Source organism: Dendrobium catenatum, unplaced genomic scaffold (assembly GCF_001605985.2).
Source record: "Dendrobium catenatum unplaced genomic scaffold, ASM160598v2 fragScaff_scaffold_71, whole genome shotgun sequence".
Lineage (NCBI taxonomy): Eukaryota > Viridiplantae > Streptophyta > Magnoliopsida > Asparagales > Orchidaceae > Dendrobium > Dendrobium catenatum.
The window spans coordinates 1,470,970-1,497,726 of record NW_021318533.1 but is presented as its reverse complement, the minus strand read 5'-3'; the positions used below and the strand labels follow the sequence as shown (position 1 = coordinate 1,497,726).

Sequence of the window (26,757 nt, the reverse complement as noted above, 5' to 3'; positions counted from 1 at the left end):
TACTTGGTTTGACCATCTTGCATTGATTTTGAGTCAACAATGATTTGCTAGAATATAATTCAAATTCTCTCTCTCTCTCTCTCTCTCTCTCTCTCTATGCAATGGGAATCAGAGGAGTTGGTTATCAATTTAGTTTTGAAGGTGCTCCATGGCTATAAGAATCATGTGAAATCAATCATCAAAATTGATATAAAAATTATTTTGTCGTTGATCTCACTACTAGAGTTAGATTCCAATTGTTTAATTCAATTTGCTATTAGCATGATCTTATAATAATAAAAATTGGCCCATTTGTTCATCATCAACAAAAATATGGTGATCTAATAATCAAATAGGAAGATCAGATTCAACACAAACTTCAAAATTGACAAAACTTACAATTTCATCATAAAATTTGTTGAAGCAATAAAAGAACATTTATTAAAGAGCTTCTAAATAATCCATCAACAAGATAAGGCGAGGATCCTAGATTTTCTTTATTTTAAAAGGGGCTAGATTAAGCTTCATTTGAGACTATTTTTTTATTGCTCTTAAGAAAATTTTAAACTAAAAAGATAATTTAAAAAGTAGTAAGAAAATCATCCTCAACGAAATCTAAATTATTCTAAAATTTTATTTGTTTTCTTTTTACTCGGCAAAGATTAACATTTAAAAAATATTTTTGAGGTGAAACCCTCAAGGCATCTTGTTTATCTTCTCATGCGCACAATGGATAATCAAACTCAACGTATAAATATCGAAGATCATTTTTACACACGAGATTTATTTTTCCAACCCAACGAATGAATGCGAAAATTCGGTCGAAATGTTAGAGCCAACTTTTTTAAATCACCAAGTTTTCTAATGTTTTAGTAAAAGAAATAGTTAGCCAACTCACTTTACTAGGAAGCACCTTAGGGTAGAACAAACATTTGCTTATGGGACATTCTAATAAACTAATATAATGATGATGGAACTTTGGACCAACCAATATTTTGCTCCACCAAACCACTTTGTGTGGTAGTCCACAAGTCACACCCAAGTCACCAGCAATCATTGAATTATATGCTTGATAAAGCAATTGGTTGAGAACCATAGGCACAACATTGCATATTTAAAATTATATGGCCATTCTTGCACTATGTGTAGTTGATTAGATAGTTTTTGACCTGAGATTAGGAAATATTGATGTAGTTGGCCTAACACATTGAGTAAGTACATGGCTTCCAGTTAAAGCAAACAATAATTCATACCGACCACATTAATCAAAACCTGCATTGAATATGCCAGCAAAAGACAAACTCTGAAGAATCAAGGAGTAGTTCAGACTTAAGATAGTTGCAGGGGCTTAATTTAGTATTGCAAGTACATTGCAGGAATGCCTGCTGCATGACTACTGTTCTGATCTTATTTATTTATTTATCTTTTTAATACTTGAGTTAGTAAGTAACCCTAATGAGAAATACTTAAGTTCGCAAGTAAACTAAATAATAATTGGTGAAATTGACGAGAAAACTTCAAGATCTTCAATGAAAACAATAAAAAAACGGTAGATTGTATTATAGGAATCAAATCAAAAGTAAGAACAAGAGGAGGATCGTTTTCTCCCAATCTCTAGATGATGAATCAAGAGCTCAAAGCCACAAAGAGAATTCTAAGAGAAAACAATAATCATGCATGCCATAACCCTAGCCTCTCCTCATCTTTTAATACATATCTTCCTAATAAAAGTCAATAAAAAACTTCCTAAAATAAACCAAATTCAAAATAGTTTTCCTATGCATTAGCCGTCCCCTTCCCTCTCTCTATTTGCAGCCCTAGGGGGGTCCACATGCTTGGGCGGCTTTCTAAGGAGGCAGCTTAGCCCGCCTCCTACAAACCTGAACCGGTCAAGGTTGGGCTTGTTTGTTCGGTTCAGGAAGAACAGTAACATAATAATAATAATAAAGTCACGAGCCCAACAGTGGAAGAAGCTCAACCCAACCACTAAGCCACCGCCTCTATCCATCTATAGTTCAATTCTTTGAAGCTTAAGCTACTACAGTAAGAAAAATGACGGAGGGGGCAACTAAATCAAAAAGATGTATTTCTTTTATATATCGGATAATTGTCATTTACAATTGGATCAACGAATGACGAGACAATATACAAATGATACAAGAAATAAGGTTTGCTTACAGTGCATGCAAACCAAACAATTGACCAAATAGACAGACGACAAATTGATGGATGGTGCTTTGGGTCATGGAAAGGGACATCAAATATTTTACTTCTAGCAGCTCAAGTGAGATATTGTATGTGGCTTCTCCTTCAATGAAACCTGACATAGAGAACAGAATTATAAGATATTTTATTACATTTGTAAGAAAAATGGTGCTCTTTGAATCGTGCAGACTTAGGCTTCGTTTGAGACAGTTTTTTTGTTGCTTCTTAAAGTAGTTTTTTTAGTATAAAAAGAAAAAATTTTGTACTAAAAAAATGCTTTGAGGAGTAATAAAAAAAAGTCGTCCCAAACGAAGCCTTAAAAACTGAGAAAAAATAGGCGCAGATGATTAATGCTCTTACAGAGCAAAGCAAAGTAATGTTTGATAAGCACATCGAAGTGATTTTGATTTGAGATTTACAGATGCTTGGGTAGAAATCAAACAGCAACTGAGAAAAATATGCTGCGGGCTTCATGATCTCCATAAGATAATATGGTATGACAAGTAACAGCAAATCGTAACAACTACAACGGAGGCATTGTTTATAGTTCTTTTTTGAAGAGGGTTGAAAGCAGGAAATTACTGTCCGAGTGTCTGGACCACTATTCCCTTTAAAGAAGATTAAAAACTGAAATTGCTGAAACTAAAATTGTAAAAGGAACCCTTAGGACTGCCATCACCAAAAAAAAAAGACTGCCATCACCAAATTGAGGAATTAGCTCTCCTTTGAGTAGTGTTCACATTTCAAAATCCATAATCAATATAGTAGAAGTACTTGCTCCAATATATATATCATCATGAAAGAAGTTACCCTTTATTTATTTTTTTATTATCATGAAAGAAGTTACCTGAAAGGCTGAACTTAGGAATTTCCGATCTCAAGCCTCCATGATATGCATTTAATACCTCATTTTGTATTCATACATTTTAGTACTACATAAGGTATTAAATCTATTTTTTACCATTCATTTTGAGTTTTGAATCATCACTGTTACATGCCAGAAGATTCACAACGGTATAAAACATTCATTTTAGCTTTGTTAAAAAATCCAACATACATAGAAATAAAAAGATAGTTGTAATGAACATCAAAGTTTTACGTGAAAAACTTAAAAAAGGAAAAAATAAAAAATAAAACAGAGCACTACACAGATGAAATGCTTTTATAAGTATTTGTCATCCATTATAAATATTATCCTTCCACATAATTGAGAAATATGTTGATACATTATATTATTATTGATATTGATATCAGAAGTCAGATTTGGTAATGACGACATGCATCAACTTCATAAGTGATGTCGTGTGTGTTGACATTATTCGCAACAATAGGCAATGAAGTGAATGGGTGTCGACAATGATGTCAACGACGTGCATTAATGCTATTGGTATAATTATTTTAAGCCAAAAAATATTATCTTTTAAGAAAATTGTTTTCATGTATTTTCCTTCATATATTTTTGGCTCATGTACTAGCATTCAACTCTTGGGAAGTAAACATTGCCTTAATTGATTCCTCTCGCCATCATACTTCATAAAGTCAAATAAGCAGTAGCCAATTTGTGATGGATGTTCTAAAAAGATCTTTATTAGTGTCTTATTTAAATCAACACCCATTTATGGCTGTTGATAAATTGCTAACTCTTTTTTCGTTTAATCAAAGTATTTTATGTTGTGGTAAAAAGTATTTTTATGTTATGGTAAGTCTCCAAACTTTTCTAGCATCAAATCGAGACAATGGGCTACACAAGGAATCCATTATAGATGTTCATCCTCTTGGCTGTTATATATGCACTTGCATTTTCTGTAACCAATTGAATAACAAGATGTTCTCTAACTATCTCAACAATATCATCAAGCAACGTGAATAGCAATGGTCCATCTTTAATAAACATAGATGTATCAACATATTTCAAAAATATCATTCCATTAGGATTGTTGATGACAGTTTGACTTCTTATGTCTTGCCAACAATCAGATAGTACTAAAACTTTTGTTTATGCACATGTATATTTTTTGAACTATATTGTCAATAGTATTCACTTCTTCCATCAATATCAATGTTTGAAGCTCATGCATATATGGATGTTTCAATCCTGGACAATTGTTTCCATGGAGCACGCAATACTGAAAAAGGATGGACTCGTAAAATTAAAAGAAATCTCATTTTGAATAATTTCTATCATATCAGAATAAAACAGGTTCCACATCGTATGTTACAATTTTTTTTTAAAACAATGGCAGCATCTCATTAGCAGGGGATGCTTTAACAAGCCCTTGCCTACTTAACACCATAATTGTGCTATACTATAGTATGACTCTTCTCGGTATAAGGCCTAATTTTATAACTTCACTCCTTATTCTTATTTCATCTAATTTGATGTTGACTTGTTAGTGCTCTTGATTTTCTTCAAATTTGGCAAAATTGAAATTCTTGTGTGAGAATTAAATTATGATTGCTCATTGATTTTACATGGTCCTAAATTCTTGTTCATTTTATTTATTTATTTCACCCATTTTATTAATATTTGAATTATGATTCTAATATTGATTGTTAACATTTAAAGTAAAGCAAATTATAGGCTTATTTATTGGTTTGTGATCTAAAAATCCTAAATTTTCTTGTGTGGATAATACATGTACTATTTTATTCTAATTGCATTAAAAAATACTAACCCTAATCCATCTAGCATCAAAGGTCTACTACTTTGTAAACATCAAAGGGCATTATAAAAAAATAAACTTGGCTTAAACAAAGAGACCAAGGGATGACAATTATGTTTTTTAAGAAATTATTAAACAACAGTTCAAAAAAATATTGGAAAGAAAATTAGAAATAATCTTGAATTATATCATGTATTAATAAGGTTAACTTAAATTTGAAGAAACATAAAAATAAAGCTTCAGGCCCATGAGATAAATTTTCTGTTTTAGGGTTTAGGGTAGATATTGTAATATTATTTTATGAAATTGTTTAATTAAAACCTAATAACCGAGGATATAAAAAACTAGAACATAAGTATTAAGGTATTAGTCTTTAATAAAAAATGGTTGTTTACAATTATGATAATTACATGTTGAATCAAACACAACATACTAATGGGGATGGCAATAATATACAAACCTAGTAAAAAACACGACAATATTGAATAATAAAGTTAATTTCAAGAAAAAAAAATTCTATGGAGCAACATTTACCGATAGTGTATGAGAAGTGATATAAAATTTGATATAATTGAAAGATAAGTAATACTTGGTTAAAATAGGTCTAAACTAACTTGAAGTTATTATAAAAGAATGAGAATAAAGATGAGAGCATAATAACAATAGTTAAATCTACATGGTAAGAAAGAGAAGAGCTTTCAAAATAGTGGGTAAGAGGATATCATGGAAACTCAAAGAGTATTCCATTTAAGATTGAATCTATCTTATCAGTATTCAAGTTTTGGACAACAAATAAGTCCTGAGCAGCCAAGTTAGAGTGTAATATAAAATAACATGGTAAGATGGAAATAGGAAAACATGGGCGATAATAGAGAGAAAGGATCATTTAAAAAAGACGAAAAGGGCGTAACTCATTGAAGATTAAATAGTAAAAATTGACTAAGTGTTTGGGCATATAAAATTAAGAGTAGAACACCAATAAGACTAAAAACAAAAATAACAGACTTTTATCCCACTACATCGGCTAAAAAAAACACAAATAAGACTGATGATTATAATTAAGACATTTTCGAATAACCAAATTAAATTGATGGTTTATTGGTAACGATTAACTTAGGCTAAATTTTCATTTTGAAAGGATTAGAAAGAAAATAATGGACAAAAGATATAATGGTTAGAATGTGTAACGATACTTGTTAAATTATGTTTAATATTTCACAAAGCATTCAATATGAATGAAATACCATTATACTAACTCAAAATACTAGTATCAAGCTAATGATGATGCTGGTGGAAATGATTATTAAGTTGCTCATAGAAAAACAAAACTCTTACAAGAAGAAGCTGAACGTAATCAACAATACTTGAAGTTAGAGGTTGCTTGGTCGAAAGTATTCAGGTGGTCTGTAAAGTATTAGGATTCATTATCAAAATAAAAATAATAAAAATATATTAGATGGTTTGACCATATACAATTAAAGTAGAAGCACCAATAAGACTAATAATTATAACTATGGAATAAAATTAAATTGATGGTTTCTTGGTAACAAGTAAGGCCAAATTTTCATTTCAAAAGAACAGAAAGAAATAAAGGACTAAAGGTCACATGGTTAGAATGCGTGACTAGACTTGTGAAAATATAGTTACCATTTAACAAAGTATTCAACATGAATAAAATTAAGCAAAAATGATCGAGAATAATTAGGACAAGGTGGATGATGTTAATAATGGAAATGATTATTAAGTTGCTCATGAAAAAAGAAAGACTTCAAAATAAGCCAAAGGTAATCATTAGGACTTCAAGCTAGAGTGTAATGGGTTTGCAAGAGTTCCAATATTTTTTGGTGTTTGGTTCAAAGTAAAATTAGGGTTATGTATTATTTTTTTTTTATGTGGATGAAATACACCAAAAGGTGGATTTTACTTGCAAAAGAATTCAGTCAAATCAACCAACTTTCTTTAACATTGATCATGCTCCTTTATGACAAAAACAAAATCATAATCTCTTTGCCCTCACGCTAATCCCTTGTCATCCGACACATGCTACTAATTAATGGCTACTCGCCACAAATATTTTCAGCAAAACTATCGTGGTTTAGAGTAACCTAATGAATGCCTCAAGCCTCTGATGCGGATGCAATAACGATTTATTATTTTAATGTCTTTTATGTTATTTTTATTTTCTTATGTTTTTGGATGCTATGTAAGTTTATTTTGTATGGTCCTATGATGTAAAACAACTCATGATCACGCTTAGGTTCAGTGCTTTTAGGTAAGTTCATTCCATTAGCTTTTCAATTATTTTTCTTGCTCCTTTTCTTCTGTGGCTTTTCATTTTCTCTATTGTCCACTTAGTTTCTCTGATAACCACTCGGTTTCCTTGTTGTCTTTTCCTTTTTCTTGCTGTCTTATCATTTGCATTCCTAGTGGTCTCTTACTTGGCTTAAGAGCCTATGTTTCATCAATTTGATATCAGAGAATTAGGTTGTCATGTGCGTGACTTCCTTTCTATTTTTTAAAAAAAGGGACAACCAAAACAATTAACAAGCGGATTGACAACAAATGATTATGCAACAAATAGCTAGCTTACAACAACAATTGAAAACATTGGTTAATATCATAGCTACTCTAAATGTAAACAACGTTCATAATCAAAACAATGAAAGTGATGATGAAGCACCACGAAACCAAAATATAAACAATAGACAATGGGACCATGGGATTAAAATAGACATAACCAAATTTGGTGAAAAATTACAACCTGAACAATTCATTGAATGTCTTGAGAAAATGGATCAATTTTTTGAATAGAAAGAAATCACTGAACAAAAAAGCTAGGTTTGCTAGTTTAAAACTGACTAGATATGCGTTAACTTGGTGAAAAAACCTTCAAAATAATATAATAAGGTGAGACAAAGAGAAAATTTAAACCCGGGGTAGAATGAAAAAGAAATGCAGGGAAAGTTTTTGCCTCCTGACCATTTCCGAACCTTATTCCAAGAATATAATAACATCCACCAAGGAACTCGATCTATAGAAGAATACACTGAAGATTTTTACAAACTACAATCTATAAATGATTAAAATGAATATGAGGAACGAATCATAACTCAATACATCAATGGACTCAAGTGGTTAATCCAAGATCAACTAAATCTTCACCACATAATCAAAATTGATGAGACCTATGTTAGACCGGCCCAAGGGGGGGAGAGTAGAGGTATTAGATTTGACTTATGTTAAGAAAGGTAGGGGTAGACCTAAAAAGACTTGGTTAGAAAATATTAGGAATGACCTTTCTTTATTAGATTTAAACGAGAATTTGACTTTTAATAGGACACAATGGAGAAAAAGGATTCATGTAGCCGACCCCACGTAGTGGGATAAAGGCTTGTTGTTGTTGTTGTTATGTTTTTGGATGCTATGTAAGTTTATTTTGTATGGTCCTATGATGTAAAACAACTCATGATCACGCTTGGGTTCGGTGCTTTTAGGTAAGTTCATTCCATTAGCTTTTCACTTGTTTTTCTTGCTCCTTTTCTTCTATGGCTTTTCATTTTCCCTGTTGTCCACTTAGTTTCGCTGATAACCACTAAGTTTCCTTGCTGTCTTTTCCTTTTTCCCGCTGTCTTATCATTTGCATTCCTAGTGGTCTCTTACTTGGCTTAAGAGCCTATGTTTCATCAATTTGATATCAGAGAATTAGGTTGTCATGTGCGTGTCTTCCTTTCTATTTTTTTTTTAAAAGGGGCAACCAAAACAATTAACAAGCGGATTGACAACAAATGATTATGCAACAAATAACTAACTTACAACAACAATTGAAAACATTGGTTAATACCATAGCTACTCTAAATGTAAACAATGTTCATAATCAAAACAATGAAAGTGATGATGAAGCACCACGAAACCAAAATATAAACAATAGACAATGGGACCATGGGATTAAAATAGATTTAAAAGACATCACCGAATTTGGAGGAAAATTACAATCTGAACAATTCATTGAATGTGTTGAGAAAATGGATCAATTTTTTGAATAGAAAGAAATCCCTGAACAAAAAAGGTAGGTTTGCTAGTTTAAAATTGATTGGACATGCGTTACCATGGTGGAAAAACCTTCAAAATAATATAATAAGGAGAGACAAAGAGAAAATTTAAACCTGGGGTAGAATGAAAAAGAAATGTAGGGAAAGTTTTTGCCTCCTGACCATTTCCGAACCTTATTCCAAGAATACAATAACATCCACCAAGGAACTCGATCTATAGAAGAATACACTGAAGATTTTTACAAACTGCAATCTATAAATGATTAAAATGAACCTGAGGACGAACCATAACTCAATATATCAATGGACTTAAGTGGTTAATCCAAGATCAACTAAATCTTCACCACATAATCAAACTCGATGAGGCCTATGTTAGACCGACCCAAGGGGGCCGGCTGAACCAACTGAACCGGTCCCCTATTGGATCGGTAACTGTCCTACAGGACGGCAGGGCGTCGAGGGGGGGGGGGGGGTGGGGGACCGAACGTTAGAGAGGGGGGCGGCTAATGGTAGATCCGGCCCACACATTCAAAGTTGAAGGGAGTTCAAAGATTGTTTACTAAAACGTTTCCAAACTAATAGGGGATGAGACTTCTATGAGCAGTTCTTCTCCCCGATAAAGGAGGGAACTGTGGCAAAGTACCGTGACAGGTTCGAGTACCTTGCCAGCAGGCTAGATCGACTTTCAGAGACAGTGTTAGAGGGGAATTTCATGAAGGGGCTTAAATAGTAGATCCAAGCAGCAGTTAGAGTGATGAGGCCACGTGACTTAGGGGAGGCCATGGAGTTGGCACAGTTGGTGGAGGACCAAAAGTAGCTGGAGAGGGGGGCCAGGGGCAGTAGTTCAGGGGGGATCATATAGGATGACCACCACCTTCTTAGCTGCCAAGGGCCCGCATCGGGGAATCTAAGAGAAGTCTCAAAGGAGAAGACTAGAGGAGGGGGATTTGGGGGGAATTTCAAAAAACTTATTGAGGAGCTGTAGGAGAAGCAGGCAAAGGGTTGTGCTTCATATGTGACGATAAGTACACGCTAGAGCATAGGTGCAAGGACCGAATCCTTCAAATTCTCACCGTCTGTGATGATGATGAAGCTGAAGAGGGAGGTGAGAGTGGGCCAGTGGAAGAGAAAGAGGAGAAGCTGCATCTGGGCATGGTCGAATTCTCTTTAAACTCTGTGGTGAGATTCACCTTGAATCACACCATGAAGGTGAAGGGAGGAATAGCTGATAGAGAGGTGGTGGTGCTAGACCGATAGTGGGGCCACCCATAATTTCATCTCTAATCAGATTTTTGATCTGTTGGGGGTGAATCTAGTGGACACCAAGGGCTTATGGGGTGATGATGGGCACAGGGAAGGTGGAGATGGGTAGATGAGTATGTAGGAGAGTAGTGTTAACTATTCAGGGGATTGAGGTGAGGGAGTATTTCATTCTCTTGAAATTGGAAAGCACTGATGTCATCTTAGTGATAAAGTGACAGCAGACCTTGAGAGATACCAAGGTAAAATGGGGAGCGTTGAGGATGGAACTGAAAGTGGAAGGAAGGAGGGTGGTGATTCAGGGAGATGTAGCATTATCTAGAGCCATGGTGTATCTCAAGGCCATGGTCAAGACCATATAGGAGGTGTGGGGAGGGATCATGGTGGAACTTCAGAGCTTAGAAGGGGTGGCATTGGAGGCAGAGGGAGACATTCCTTTGTTAGTACAATCACTCATTCAACAGTTCAAGGGTGTTTTTACACCACCCCAAGGCCTACCCCATAGAGGGAGCTAGAGTATGCCATTACACTGAAAGAAGAGGTGTCACCAATCAGTGTTCGTCTGTATCACTACCCTCAAATTCAAAAGGATCAGATAGAGAAGCTGATCTGTGAGATGTTGGAGGCGGGGATCATCAGGCCAAGTGTGAATCCTTTGTCCAGTCTAGTCCTATTGGTTTAGAAGAAGGATGGGAGCTTGTGGTTTTGTGTGGATTATAGGGCCTTGAATAAGGAGTCTGTGCTAGATAGATTTTTTATTCCTGTGATTGATGAGCTACTTGATGAGCTGTATGGAGCAATGGTGTTTTTCAAGTTGGACTTGAAGTCGGACTATCATCAAATCAGAATGAAAGAGAAAGATATTCATAAGACAGCTTTCAAGACACACGAGGTGCACTACGACTCTACGAGTTTTTGGTGATACCTTTTAGGCTTACTAACACTCCTGCTACTTTCTAGTCCTTGATGGACAGGATGTTCTGGCCGTACCTCCAGAAGTTTGTCTTAGTTTTCTTTGATGACATATTGGTATACAACAAGAATGAAGGGGAGCATCTGGAACATTCGAGGGTGGTCTTTGAAGTTCTAGAGGAGCATCAGTTAAAGGCCAACCTGAAGAAGTGTAGCTTCGCATAGGCTAGGGTGGAGTACTTGGGGAACGTGGTATCTCATGAAGGGTTGCAGCCGATCAAGCCAAGTTTGAAGCAATTCAGAAGTGGTCTTTACCTAGGAACTTGAGAGAGCTGAGGGTTTTCCTAAGATTGATGGGTTACTATCAAAGGTTTGTGAAGGGGTACATCAACATAACCTGACCTTTGACAGAGCAGTTAAAGAATGATAGCTTCTTGTGGGGAGAAGCGGCTATCCAGGCTTTTGAGAGATTGAAAAAGGCAATGACCACAGTACCGATTTTGGCTTTACCAGATTTCGGTCAGACTTTTGTGGTGGAGACATGCATCTAGATGGGGACAGTTCTGATGCATAATCATAGATCCATAGCCTACTTTAGCCAAGTTTTGATAGCTTGAGCTAGCCTGAAGTTTGTATATGAAAGAGAATTGATGGCCATCGTGTTAACCATTACCTGCTAGGATGGCACTTCATCGTCAGGACAAATCAAGGAGCTTGAAATATCTGCTAGAGTAGAGGATGGTGACTGAGGAACATCAAAGGTGGTTGTCAAAACTCTTGGGATATGATTTTGAGATCCAATACCGACCACTGTTAGAGAATAAGGTGGCTGATTCCTTATCTAGGTGTGGGGGAGAGCTCTAGGAGATGACCATTTCAGTACCCCTGATGGTGGATTGGGGGACTATTAAGGAAAAAAGCGTGCATGACGAGGAGTTGAAGAAAATTCGGATGGACTTGCTAAAGGATAGAAGCAGCCACTCAAGCTATTCCCTTGTGGGAGATAGGCTATTGTACCAAGGGAGATTCGTGATGCCACGAACCTCCATCCATATTCCCCACCAAATGCAGGAGTTCTATGGGAGTGCGGTTGGCAGCCATTTCAGGATACATAAGACATACAAAAGATTGGAGGTTGAATTGTACTAAAAGGGTATCCATAAGAATGTGGAGGAGATAGTGGCGAGGTGTGAGGTGTGCTGAAGAAACAAGTATATGGCTATGGCCCCAAGGGGTTACTACACCCCTTAGCACTTCCAAACAAGGTATGGGAGGAAGTATCCATGGATTTCATAGATGACCTACCACGATATAAGGGATTAACAGTCATTATGGTGGTGGTTGACATGCTGAGTGAATATGCACATTTCATTCCCTTACGACACCACTACATCATAGTTACAGTGGCTACATCATTTATCAGGAAGATGATTAGATTGCATAGGATTCTAGAGTCGATAGTTTTTGATCGAGATAAGGTGTTTCTCAACCAGTTTTGGAGGGAGCTGTTCAGGTTGCAGGGTACAGTTCTTAAGAGAAGCACCGCCTACCACCATCAGATGGATGGGCAAACAGAGGTAGTCAACAGATTTGGAGACTTACTTGAGGTGTTTTGCTTTTGAAACACCAAGGATGTGGGCCAAGTGGTTAGCATGGGCTGAATATTGATACAATGCATCGTACCACTCAGCTTCTCAGATGACCCCTTTTAAAGTATTGTATGGAAGGGACCCCCACACTTGATTCATTTTGGATAAGGAAGCACCCCAATATCGTTAGTGGACTGACACTTGGAGGAAAGGAATAGGGTGCTAAAGGAATTAAAGAGGCACTTGTAGATGGCGCAACATATAATGAAGAAGTAGACAAATGCACATAGGAGACATCCAATTCGATGTGGGGGAGAGGGTGTTCTTAAAACTGCGACCCTAGAGACAGAAGATAGTGGCCCACAGGAGGAAAGAGAAATTGGCCCCAAGGTATTTCTGGCCCTACGAGACAGTGGAAAGGATTGGAGCTGTGGCGTACCGGTTGAAGTTACCCCCCTCCGCCACCGTACACCCAGTAGTACATGTGTCACAGTTGAGGAAAGCTCTAGGGGAACATACAGTTAGTGCATAGTTACCAGCAACACTGATGGAGGAGTTGGAAGTAGTCTTAGAATCACTAGAGCTAAAAGGGGTGAGATCAAGTAAAGAGGGAAACAAAGAAGTGCTGATTAAATGGAGGGGCATTCCCAACTTTGATGCCACTTGGGAATCGTATGAGAAGCATCAATTCCCTTCATTTCACCTTGAGGACAAGGTGAGTCTTTGAGACGGGGGTAATGTTAGACCGGCCTAAGGGGTGTCGCTGAACCAATTGAACTAGTCCCTATAGGACTGGTTCCGGTATACAGGAGGTGGGCCCAAGGGGGGTGGAACCAAAGAGAGAAGGGGGCGGCTAAGTAGATGGGGCCCATGCAATAATTAAGCTTTGTATTGGAGGGAAATTTCAGATTAGGGGGTATTTAGGGATTAAACTTTTGTCATTTTGCTTTAATTAGTCTTGTCTAGCTAGGGTTAGAATTATCTTGAATTTGAATATGAAATTTGGGATCTTTGTTTTAGTTTTGGGCTCTAAACATTGGCCAGAGATTTGGAGAGCTGAATCTTCTTCTCGAATTGAAGATTCCTTGTATCGGGTTATTTCTCTTCTTCTATTATTGAATTTCAAGTGTTTTCTCCCTGATTTTCCTACATATTTTGTAAAATTTGCACTGTCATTGCAGCTTTCTTGGTTTTTGGCGACTGTTTTCTATCAACCCATCGTATGGCATTGACAATTGAAAAACAACAACAAAGAAATAACAATAAAAAATTTGATCCAACCAAACCTAAGCAATCTATAGGAAGTAAAACACAAACTTCACAAGCTTTCATAAGGTCAACTTCTTCAAATCCAAATCTTCTACCAAAACCTAATGAAGCTCAAGATAATGAAAAAGGAAAAGGAGTATTTAGAACAAAACCAATTGGATCTTATTATAAGTGTGGTTTATATGGTCATCTTTTAGCAACCTATACAAAAAACAATCTGACTAGAACCAACTACATTGAATAAGAGGGTAATCATGAAAATGTGGAAGAAGATGAAAGTGAAGAATAAAATGAGGAAGAGTTGGAAACAATTAATGTTGAAGGTGACCAAGGAGATCATTACTTAGTTAACCGATGGGTCTTGATCACCAAAACTGATGTTGGAGATAAATGGCTTAGAAGAAATATTTTTCGAACTACATGTACTGTAGGAGGAAAATTATGTAACATCATGATTGATGGTGGAAGTTCAAGAAATTTTATGTCACAACTCATGATGGATAAATTGAAATTAAAATCAAAACCCCTAGCCAAGCCTTACAAGATATCATGATTTAAAGGAGGAGAGGTACCAATCACTCAAAAATTCCTTGTCAACCTTTCAATTGGAAAATTTTACAAAAACTAAGTATTATGTGACATCATGCCACTCGAAGTATGTCATATTCTACTAGGACAACCTTGGCAATATGATCATAAGACCATTCACAATGGAGAGAAAAATTGAAGTGTGATCTTGATATATCTATGGGTTTTCTTAGCTTTCGAGCTATCTTTTCTACCTTCCCACTTTTATTTCATCTCAGTGTTCTATCTACTTCTCTCCACAATTTCTATTCCACCTGTATCTTTCTTCTAAGCTATTGTGAGTGGTTAGTGTTGTTGAGCCCTGTTCTATTAGTATTTGCTGGAGGAGCAATGACTTGAGTTGGATCATAAGTTCTGTGGTGAACTATTGGTTTGTCTTTCCTTAGAGCATCATTCCTTATTTTCAATATTTGCATGTGAGGTGACCAAATACGGTTGTTCTGAGGGTTTTATATTTCATGTTTAGTTTGTTTTGTTTGATTTCCTAATCATTTTCTCATATATATTTTCTATTAAGTCACTATCAATTTTTGTTTGTTTAAGTTATATTGAAAGGAAGTTTGTAATTTGCATTCCTAGAACCAAGGTTGTTTTAAGGTTGCATCAGACGCTGTCTCTCACTGTGAATGGATGCTACTTGCCTCTGGCTAATATCTTGCTTGAAAATGTTGCTAATCGCCTTTTGATGTCATGCTCTCCTACTCCCATTTCATTCGTCTCCTCTTAGAAGAGCATGAGGATGGGATCAGTGAGCATAGAACTAATTTTCTATTCATTGCATATGAAATTTTTATTCAAAGTGTAATCCTATTGGTGGATTTCTATGAACTAACACACTCTAAATTTCTATCGAACTAAACAAAAATAACAATTTACCAGCATATGATTTATAGTAAACCTGAAACCAAGCTTAAGATAAACAAAATACATTGCATTTGTTTCCTAAAATGCATGCATTCTAAATGAATCTAATCAATAAGCGTCATAAGCCCCTTGATGTAACAAGCCAAAAAAGTACACTATGTTTCATGCAATTGAAAATTTTGACGAAGACATCTAATTGTCTTTAATTTACTTGGTTTTATGCTTACAGAATGCTTGGCATGAACAAAATTTTCTTTGAAGAAAAAATGGAGCTTTTTATATTTCATACATAGAACATTAGTTTTTGGTACATTTAAATGTATATCCAGTGTAATGTTTTAGCCGGAGCAGAAGAATGACTCTTACAATAAAATATATCATATCGATATAACTGACGTTGAAAGTTGCAATTTGCATGTTTGCTACTATTTCAACTGAAGTGCATGTTTAGATGCTAGATATATCATAAATGATTATTACCAAAATTATGTCCTCATCAGTTCCATAACATTTGCGTGCACAATCTAGACACTCCAGAGAAACTCTTTCATTCTTTCTGCAAGATTAAAATGAGTTAACTGAGACAAAGGTAATAAGTCAGGAAAAGGAAGCAAAATGTATATTTTTTTGACAAAACATTTCACTTGGGGAAGGGACACTTTGACGTTCAGTTGCAATATTAAGAACATGGAATTCAAAAAAACAGGCAACCAGGTGACTACAAACGAATGGAAATCACCGTCAGGGAGACAATGCCACATCCCATAACAAACCCCATAAGTTTTACCTACCCACAGCTTTGGGTAAAAGGCAGAAAATCATGCATTATTTTGTCATATAAGGCAATTAAACGTAAATGTTAGCATCATTCTCTATGAGGATTTCTAGCAGTATTGAGGAACGAATGAGTTGTGAATAAAGAACCTCCATTTATTGATAGACATAACAAATAGATCTACAGAAAATATAATTTTTACTGGTTCATTAAAATCCGTAGGCATTGAAAGCAAACTAAAGGGGAAAATTGTGTGGTACGTAAGCTGGCTAAGCATGGCAATTTATGATTCAGTAAGCAAGTTTAGCATAGGTGAAATTCATATGGCTGACATAGGTTACATTAATTAATTAAATTGAATAAAAAATATAAATATTCCAATAACCTTGAGAATAAGAAAGGACTCCAATATACCAGAAAGCACATTTATAGCATTATTCAATCAAATTTCTATGCATTTTAGAGTCAAAGCACCAAAGATATTAATAATGCTTTTCTTTTCTCTCGGTCAATCTTTCAACTTGTAGAAAAACAGGGGATGTTTCACTTGGGCTAGCAACTGCACATATTTTTTTTGCATTTCAGCAAAAGTGATCAATCGGCCATGAATCAATTAAAATGCCTGAATAAAGAAACCGGATACCTTGAACTGGCGGGGTCTCTTATTTCAAATTCACTAGCTTCTGCATCATAGCCACATATCACAATAAAGTGCCCTGAAATAGGCAATAAGATTGATCAAATCCAAAATGAGGTGCCCATGTACGCACCAATATAGCCAAAATAGAAAAACATAAAACATATAGAACGATAAGCTTTACTAAGATAAAAGATGCATTCCTCAAAGAGCAAAGTTTTCTGCACCAAAAAAGCACGAAATTGATAGATGAATAGACAAGAAGGTACTAAAGCATTCAGCCAAGTTATACTAGACTTGTAAGGCTAGCAATTTAATTTGTTAAAAATCAGCAATATTAAAAACAAAGTAACAGGTGCTCTATTATACAGATTTAAGGAGGTAACAACCCATGATTTCAGACACTGCAGCAAACTATCTATGTTTCTGTGTCAATAGCTTATCTTTAAAGGTGGAGAGAAGGAAATGAATATAGCATTGCTGAAATATTTGCTTAGTAGGGGACCTGTCCCTAGTTATGGAGGGCAATCTTGTAAATCTGGATAAGAGTGATTCCTTGAAAGTACTAAGCCTCCATTTTCACAAATAAAAAACCAACTAAATAATAAAGCCCAAATATAAGCCTGGAGCATTAAAGTGGTCAGGCTTAACTGAGCAGCTATTTTGAGGCCACTATTGCACCTAACCTATGCTCATACTTACACTAATAGCTAAGGCCCTGCTAAAAAGAAAAAGGAAAATATTATCAGAAATAAACACATATGAAATTAGCTATTGACACAGCAAATATTCTAAAAAAATAGCAAATACTATATTCTTTTAAAGAGAAAAGGATCAAAATGATCCATCAACTCTTTAGGAAGGACCAAAACGGTCCGCAACTATCTTGAGGAACCATTTTGACCACATAACTCCTTAAAATGGGATCATTTTAGTTCTCACATCAAAACTAATGGATGTTGGACTTAATGGTGTTAAAATTAGGGATATTTTAGCAATTTTTTAATTAAACTATTTATTAGATATAATTTTCAAGTAATTATAATTTTTGAAAAAAAATAATAATAATCATTTGTTTAATAAGAGAAATAAATTATATTTTTAGTTATAATTTTAAAAATTTTAATCATATTTTATAAATTATGTTTGGTAAAAATATTTGTGATTAAAATGAATATTTAACAATATTTTTATAAAAAAACTATGATTTGAAGTTATGATTATACAATAAACATTCAAATGAGCAGAAAAAAGAGCGAGTATATTACTTAAAGTAATATTTGAGAGTCAAATATAATCCTTTATGAAAGATAACAATCAAACTGAAAACATATTGTAAAGAAATTTGGTTAAATTAAATCAAGTGTCATATGATCCAATGTTGAGCGGTTAAAAATAAAATATGTTACATCATCCAATTGCAAACTCAAAATTAGCATGGGAGCAACAAGATGCCTCTTCAGTTTTGTTACATTTGAGCAATGAAAATAAAATAATTTGCATTCTCCTATAAAAATATTTGGGATTAAAATGACTATTTAACAATATTTTTATAAAAACTATGATTTGAAGTTATGATTATGCAATAAGCATTCAAATGAGCAGAAAAAAGAACAAGTTTGATTCCTTTATGAAAGATAACAATCAAACTGAAAACATATTGTAAAGAACTTTGGTTAAATTAAATCAAGTGTCATATGATCCAATGTTGAGCGGTTAAAAATAAAATATGTTACATCATCCAATTGCAAACGCAAAATTAGCATGGGAGCAACAAGATGCCTCTTCAGTTTTGTTACATTTGAGCAATGAAAATAAAATAATTTGCATTCTCCTAATGCAAAAACAAAATCAAATTGGGAGTGTTAATATATTGAGATCCTAACACTTCTAATGACCTAAAATTTTATAAGTATTCAAGCTTGTGAAACCCACTAAGTAAAAGAAGCTAAACTCTTAAATATCAAGGCGCTTTTGGGGCAATTGTTGGAATTTCATTAAAAAACTCCATAGTTAAGTGTGCTCATCCTGGAGCAATTCTGGGATGGGTAACCAACTGGGAAGTTACACCAACATGACAAAATTGTGAGGCTCTTAGGCTAAAACAGACAATATTTAGATAGTTAAGAGTTTGTGCTGTTACAAATGGTATCAGAGCAATATGGTGATAAGAAAAACTTGAAGATCTCAAGTGAAACCCAACGATCTTGACAAAATCAGTGAGAATACTCAACAAGTAGAGGAAAAATTAAAGAAAATTAGCACATTTTATTAAGAAAAATCAACTAACAGAAGAAAAACAAATAAGATACAAGTGATCTTCAATTCGAGAGGAGGATCGATCTCTCCCAATTCTCTAGATGCCGTTAGAGCCCAAAGGAAACCTAAATCTAAGATATCTCAAATTTCAGCGAAATTTAAGATGCCCTAACCTTAGGAAAATAAACTATTTAATGCATACAAATCAAAAGGAAATCCCTAAACAGTCCCTACATTCAAATTTCCCTCCTAACTCCCTCAAAAATCCTTCCTAAACAACTCACGCACGCCCGAGAGTGTGTTTGACGCGTACAAGAGGCGGAAATGTCCGCCTCTGTTCACGTAAACTAGTCCCAACGGACCGACTGGACGGTCTAACAATACTCCCCTCCCAAAGATACACCTTGTTCGCAAGGTGGAAAGGCGACACCCTACTCCATTTCTTCTTCATCACAAATGGTAAGAACATGAAGAATTTGGTCCTTACACTTGTGCCCCGGCGTATACCTCTCGTCACATCTGAAATAGATCTCCTTCGCCCATTTCTCCTATAATTCTATTTCTGTGAGCTTCTTGAAATTGTCCCCAAGTCTTCCTTCGACAGTCTTCTCCTTCGAAGTCTCCCTAAAAATACTCAGTGTTGGTTCCTTGGGTGCCAAAAAGATGATGGTCACCCTGTATGAGCCTCCAAAACTACTGCCTCCTGCTCCTTTTTCCAAGTACCTCTGATCCTCCACCAACTGAGCTAGCTCCAAATACTCTCCCAAGCCTTTCATCAAATTCTCACCTTCTCCTTTCAAATTCAGCACCCCTTATATCATAACAAACTCCTCCCCTTTCAGATGTAGTCCCCCTTTGGTCATAATTACCCCTTACCCTTTCAAATACTACCCCTCTCCTCTCCAAATCATCACATCTTAGTTCTTGCTCCTCCACCTCACGCTTCTCCCGATGCCCCCTACCCGGCTCCCCCATAAGAATAGGCTCCAGGGGAGGCATTCTCTCTTTTCCCTTTTGAGTCTCCTCCACTTGATATTCCCTTTGCCTTTTTGGATTAGAGTTTTCCCTGTGTCCTGGGTTGCCAGAGGTTTCCCATGCCTCTGACGATGCCGTTTTGGATTGGCCCTCGAGCAACTTCTTCATCATCTCCCCAAGGCTGAAAAAATTCCTGTCCATTTTCTCGTGGATGGCTGAAATTTGACTTTTGACATTTGAAAGTTAAGTGTGGAGATCTGAAATTTTAGTTTTCAATTGTTCAATCTCCCCTTTCAACAATTCTACCTTTTTCCCTGCCATCGGTACCCGGATCTAGGCTCTAAACAACAAAAACGACCAAAAAAATAATAGTTTCTAGCCTTCAATCAGCAAAAAACAGCAGCTCGGTGAGTGAAACACATCAAAAATTAGCGAGGAGACTTTAATTTCTGGCTAGGAAATTGCTCTGATACCAATTTGATAAGAAACACTTGAAGATATCAATTAAAACCTAATGATCTTGACAAAATCAACAAGAATACTCAACAAGTAGAGGGGAAAAAAAAACAACCAACTTTATTAAGAAAAATCAACTAACAAAAGAAAAACAAACAAGATACAAGTGATCATCAATTCGAGAGGAGGATCGATCTCTCCCAATTCTCTAGACGCCGTTAGAGCCCAAAGAAAACCTAAACCTAAGAGATCTCAAATTTCAGCCAAATTCAAGATTCCCTAACCCTAGGAAAACAAACTATTCAATGCATACAAATCAAAAGGAAATCCCTAAACAATCCCTACATTAAAATTTCGCTCATAACTCTCTCAAAAATCCTTCCTAAATAGCTCACACAGGTCTGGTCGTGCGTTCGACACGTACAGGAGGCGAAAATGTCCGCCTATGTTAGCATAAGCCGGTCCCGTTAGATCGACTGGACTGGTCTAATTACTCTAATATACGCCAACCAAAAGATGGGAACTAAGTGTCATACAAGACAAAGTGCTACGCCATGGGAGCCACCTCTTAAATCCTATATGTGATAAAGTGCTAAATGAAGAAAAAAAATGAACTGACTAAAAGTTTTGTATTGGAAGATCCTTGAGTGAGAATATCTAAAGCAAGTTCAGTATGTGTTAGAAAACATCATTTTTAAATGAAAATTATTATCTATGTTAACCAAATTGATGGGATGATATGACTCACTATTTCAATCAATGATTGTACAACTTCCTGGGAATCCCCCATGTCTCTCCTCAATATGCATTCCCTTATCACAAGTTATATTATTTTGTCCACTTTGTCTACATTTACGATAATGAAGCTTTACATTGGCTCTCCCTAACCTTTTTGGGTTTGAATGTGATGCTTATTCATCAGCAGTTATTTGCATCTTTGATGGCCTACCAGTCTTGGGTTTATTATACCTTAGTGGCAATGGTGATATCCTATTACTTGTTGGCCACTCATTAGCACCATTCAAAGGCTTTACATTACACTCATAACTCTCGTATAATTTTCTTCCATGTAGTAGGGATGAATAAATTCCTCACAATCGCCCATTATCATATGAATTGCAACACAGGAATATTCACATGGTACTACACTTAACTCCCACTTCTGAAAATAACATGATTTTAAGTTCAAGTCAACCTTATATTAAGCTCCATGCATAATACTTCTCTCATAGTTGTTATCATCAGATTTATAAACAAAACAAAAACCTGCTTTATGCATGCTTTTTCCCAAAATCTCCTTAACCCTAGGGCAGAGCTTTCCATTCTATTTTAATGTCTTTTCCTTGTCGTCCAACATTCTTGTCATGACCATAGCTCTGATACTTTCAAGCATTGATACAATAGGCAATTATCTAGCTCAAGAATGAATGAATTAAAACATTCACATATATTATTGAGTAAAGTGTCACATTTAGGTAAAAAGTAAAATGAGATCTTGACCATTCACTTAGATGTGTCTCACTTAACTACTTAAATGCTGCAATATTTAATTTCTCGAACTCTTTCATTATGAAAGTGAATTGGTTAAGAGTAGTTGCCCTTGCCATTGCCTATAATGCATTCCTCAATGCCATACTAATGAAGTCTACCAACTTGAAATTTTGATGCAAATGTCTAGCATAAAATCTATTGGTGACATCAGGAAGAATGATCTCAAAAGCAGGAATTAAACCTTTTTACTCATCAGAAACGAATGTAAAGTTTTTCTAATTCTCCAAAATCTATAGATCTTTGCCTAAAAAGCTCAGAAATCATTCTCCACAGCTTCTACTTTCTGCTTCAATTACTGCCCATGCAATTGAAAATATATTATTATTACTATCAAGTCCAACAGTTGTGTACAATTGATCTTCTTATCGTCCCTTCAGAAAACAACCATCAACACCAACTATTGGCCTACATCTTGACAGGAAGCCTTGCATGTGTCAAAGCAACATAAAGTCGCATAAATCTTTTCCAATCACACACATCAGGATCCTTAGTACTAAGCACAGAAAAAAAAAATTCATTTACTAAAAGGTTCACCGAAACTTTGCCATTTTCTTTGATTTCTTTCCTCTTCATTACCTTGATTTTATTGAATCATACTCGACTGGGCAAGTCTTTGCTTGAGAGAACTAGATAAGGCAAGTGAGTTGAATAGAGTCGAATCCATGGCAAAGATCTCTTTCACGACTGTGGTGTGAAGATGGAATAAAAGTTAAATGTAATACTCAACAAAATGAGTGAGAGTAAAAATAAATTGGTGAATAGATTCTGCACAGGCACTTATTGTATGCTGGGATTCAATGCCGCTGTGGGATCGATGCTCAGGTTAGACTGATCTGCGCGATCAATGCTCGCAATTCACTGCTCGGGTTTGACAACTCTGCGGGATCGACGCTCAGGTTCAACTGCAACGCAGTCGAATCCAGCATCCAACCTCCACTTGTAGCTTTGACCCACAACATCGATCTCACGTGCAACAATTAGATATCTCAATCACATCAAAACTTATGCATGAGGTGTATTTTACTTTAGAAATATTAATATTAGGGGTATCTTGTGTGATTTAAAGATTTGAGTGTTATATAAGTAAATATCAAAGTTGAGGTGTTAGATATATAAAAACATAAAAATTGTATGATATCAAGTTTATCTTCAACTCCCTCGCTAGTCTTATCAACCATGGTTTAAAATTGCGTAATAAGAGGCGCGCCTCACGTAATTTCGCCCCTTTAAGCCTCAAAGCTCACGTAATGAGTTCAGGATTTGAGACGTATGCCTCAAGTTTACTGAGGCGCGCCTCGCATCATAGTTGAGAGGCGTCCGCCATGGTTTAAAATTGAGCAATATGAGGCTCGCCTTGAGGCCCGCCTTTGCGCAATTCCAGTAAAAAACGCCTCGATGCTTACGCCTCGAGTTTTTGTTATGAGGCTTGCGCCTCAACTTGGTTGAGGCCCGCCTTAAGGCCCGCCTCGCCTCACTGGCATGAGGCTTATGCCTCACGCTATATATATTAAAACTTACATAAATCTTGAAGTAAATGCCCGACATTGGACTCTATAGGAGAGGAGGAAGAGGAGAGAGCAGTTCATCATAATGATGATTCAAATGAAGAACCCCTTAGTGATGACAATGCTGATGATTTATGAGTTCTTATGTGATATGTCATTGCTATTTATTTTTAGAAATTGGAATTATATGTTAATGAAAAGAATATTGGGATTTGGGAAAGATAGAATTTTGAGTTGAGTTATATTTCATATTGTCTTATTATTGAGATATTTTGATTTCACTTCATATCTTATGCTTTTTTATGTTTTATATTGTTCTTTCATTAGTATTTAAAAAATTTATCATTTTATGTTTACGCAATTTTTTGATTTTGAGGCTTACGCCTCAAAACTCCTTGAGACTTACGCCTCGCCTCACGAATGAAAAACGCCTCAATACCCGAATACGCAATTTTAAACATTGGCGTCCGCCTTTAAAAATTAAAAAAAAAGCTAATGTACATGCTCGGTACCGCTAGGTATATGCTCGGTACTAAGCAGGTACATGCTCACCGCTCAGTACATGCTCGGTACCGCTAGGTACATGCTCGGTACCGCTAGGTACATGCTCGGTACCGCTCGGTACATGCTCGGTACCGTTCAGTACATGCTCGGTACTGCTAGGTACATGCTCGGTACCACTCGGTATCTTTCCATACAAACAACTTATGAACTTTAAAAACAAGCAAAACTTCAAAATTACTCTTACAATAAAAATTTGTTTCGGCGGCGCTGCCCCCGGAAATCCTCGCAGTGGCACTGCGCCCCCTTGAAACCCCCGCAAGTCGAACCCAGCTAGGGGGCAACGGCCCCTTGGACCCCCGGCAAACCCGTATATTGTTGTATTCATGTTGTCTTATTATTGGGATATTTTGATTTCACTTCATATCTTGTGTATTTTTATGTTTTATATAGTATTTACTAATTAATATATACAAAATTTATCATTTTATGTTTACGCAATTTTTTTGATTTTGGGGCTTACGCCTCAAAACGCCTTGAGGCTTATGCCTCGCCTCACGAACGAAAAACACCTCAATACCCGATTACGCAATTTTAAACATTGTTATCAACAAGAAGAATATCATCAATAAAAAGCATACACCAAGGTACAACCTCTCGCAAATGTCTAGTGAGAACATCCACGAATAAAGCAAAAAAGAAATGGGTTTAAGGATGATCCTAGACTGTAAAATCAACATCGGGTTAATAAAATTTAAAACTACTTGCAAACTTGTGTTGTAGACTCCTTTGAGGGCATTGCAAGATTGATGACAACTTCCAAGAGAATCCTTGTACTGATGCCAGGTTTGAATTTTTAGTGAATTCTATTCTTGTTTTCTTTCATTTATATAGTTTATAATTAATTTTTATGTGGGTGTTTGAGATTTTGTCAAGTTTACTAGTGTAATTTTCCTTTTTACGGAATAAATATTGATTGTTGCACGTTTTTTATTAGTTCTCAAATTTCTTGCAAAATTTAAGATTTTCAATCTTTAAATAATTATTTGGAGCAAGTTCTTATTTTTTCCTTTCATTTTGTTAAAAAAGTAAGAGTATTGCCTGAATTTTAAAAAAAAAAGATATTTCAAAATTTTTATTCGACATGAAACTCAATTAGAATTTTGGTTCAAACAAAGATCGCAATATACAAGAGAACTATCTTAATCACTATCAAATGCTATCTGATCACAACCGATTTGCCGTAATGGTGGTGGAGTAACTTTCTAAATACTAGTCTACAATGTCGGACAACCAGCTCACTGTATCTGATCAATCCAATCAGGGTGGGGGGGTACGTGCCCCCCCTAAAATGCTATGGTTCATACAGTGATCAGTTAGCATAATTTATATAGAAGAGAAAAAAAAGGCATTCATATCACATTCCTGGCCTCTCCCAAGTCCTCGTGCAGCTTTCATGTCCACCCCTATGCAGCCCAAATGAGACCTTTCTCTGGTTGGAATTTTCCCTCGTCCTTCCACCTGAGTAGATCTCACATATTCTATTTTGGAGCTCATGAAGCTGAAAATATATTTTGATATTGAAATACATTGAATAGAGAAAAGAAAATTAAAATCTGTTGGAATTGCTTTGAAAATTTTAGAACATATGAAAAATTTATACTGCACTCATCTCAAAATGAATCTAATAGCTTCGAAATCAAAATTGTGTCGAAATATCTTATCCATTGAGTATGTATACTTAATCCATTTTATAGGCTTCGATTCATAGCACCATGCTATCTAATTTCTATTCTACTCTAGGGTTGCAAACGAGTCAAGCCGTCTAGCGAGCTGGCTCAGACTCAACTCAGTAACAAGCTTGACGAGTCGAGCTTATCGAGTTCGACGGCTTATCAAGCTCGAGCTCGAATAGGCCGCTGCTCGACTCGGCAACTCGTAGAGCAGCTCAATGGCGAAGCTTCAGGGCGGCAAATCCAAAACATGAGCGAGAAATCAAAATTCAGGACGATGACGATGGACACGCTCAGGACGATGACGGCGGGCGCGACTATGACAGATGAGCACTCGACCGTTGCGCAGTCGACGGCGGAACCGTCATGACGACGACGGCAGACGCTACTATGACAGACGAGCACTTGACGACAGACAAGCTCAGGACGACGAAGGCGAACACGACTACGAGCTCGGGATGACGACAACGGAGCTCGACAGTGGACCTGACTACGAGCTTGACAGCGGAGCTCGACGAGCCGCTCGACATGGAGACGAGTTGAGCTAAAGCTCGGATTTTGAGCTCGACTCGAGTATATATATATAATTTTTCTTCTCAAATTATCCCTTAAATGAATTAGATAATAAATGTGTGTGTGCCCCCTCTATAAGAAGTTATGGCTCCGCCACTGATCCCAATTAAATTATTTTACTGGTAAACAACATAAAAAGACAATAAGCTATGTATATTATAGCATACAAGAAATTTAGTATAATAAAACATTCAAAAATAAGAGGAAACATTATGCCTCACCCATATAATCCGAACTTCCAACTGAGAAGAATCCATCCTTCTGCTGAGACTGACTGCATTATCAATTATAATCAAGCATAAAAAACATAAAATGTTCCATCTATCAAATCTAATTAGTAGAATGAAATATTAAATACTTGAAAAAAAAATCACTTGGATGAAACTCAAAAAATAAATACATTTGCTTATGCGG

The 26,757-nt window shown here is 36.0% G+C and overlaps 1 protein-coding gene across 6 annotated transcripts in view; it reads right to left on the bottom strand.

Moving 5' to 3' along the window:
• Positions 1-2,048: 2,048 nt before the first annotated feature.
• LOC110097052 (protein GUCD1) overlaps positions 2,049-26,757 on the bottom strand; it is a 39,790-nt gene continuing 15,081 nt past the window's right edge. For 4 of the 6 annotated variants that reach the window (XM_020823266.2, XM_020823265.2, XM_020823267.2 and 1 more), the window contains exons 7-10: positions 26,565-26,617; positions 16,797-16,869; positions 15,859-15,934; positions 2,049-2,299 (exon numbers count right to left, since the gene is read on the bottom strand). In XM_020823266.2, the coding sequence (XP_020678925.1) occupies positions 2,252-2,299; positions 15,859-15,934; positions 16,797-16,869; positions 26,565-26,617 (250 nt within the window). In that variant the 3' untranslated portion in view covers positions 2,049-2,251. Of the gene's footprint in view, positions 2,300-6,182; positions 6,252-15,858; positions 15,935-16,796; positions 16,870-16,974; positions 17,012-26,564; positions 26,618-26,757 lie in introns of those variants that run through there. The other 2 variants (XR_002303159.2, XR_002303160.2) reach the window with 2 other exon arrangements.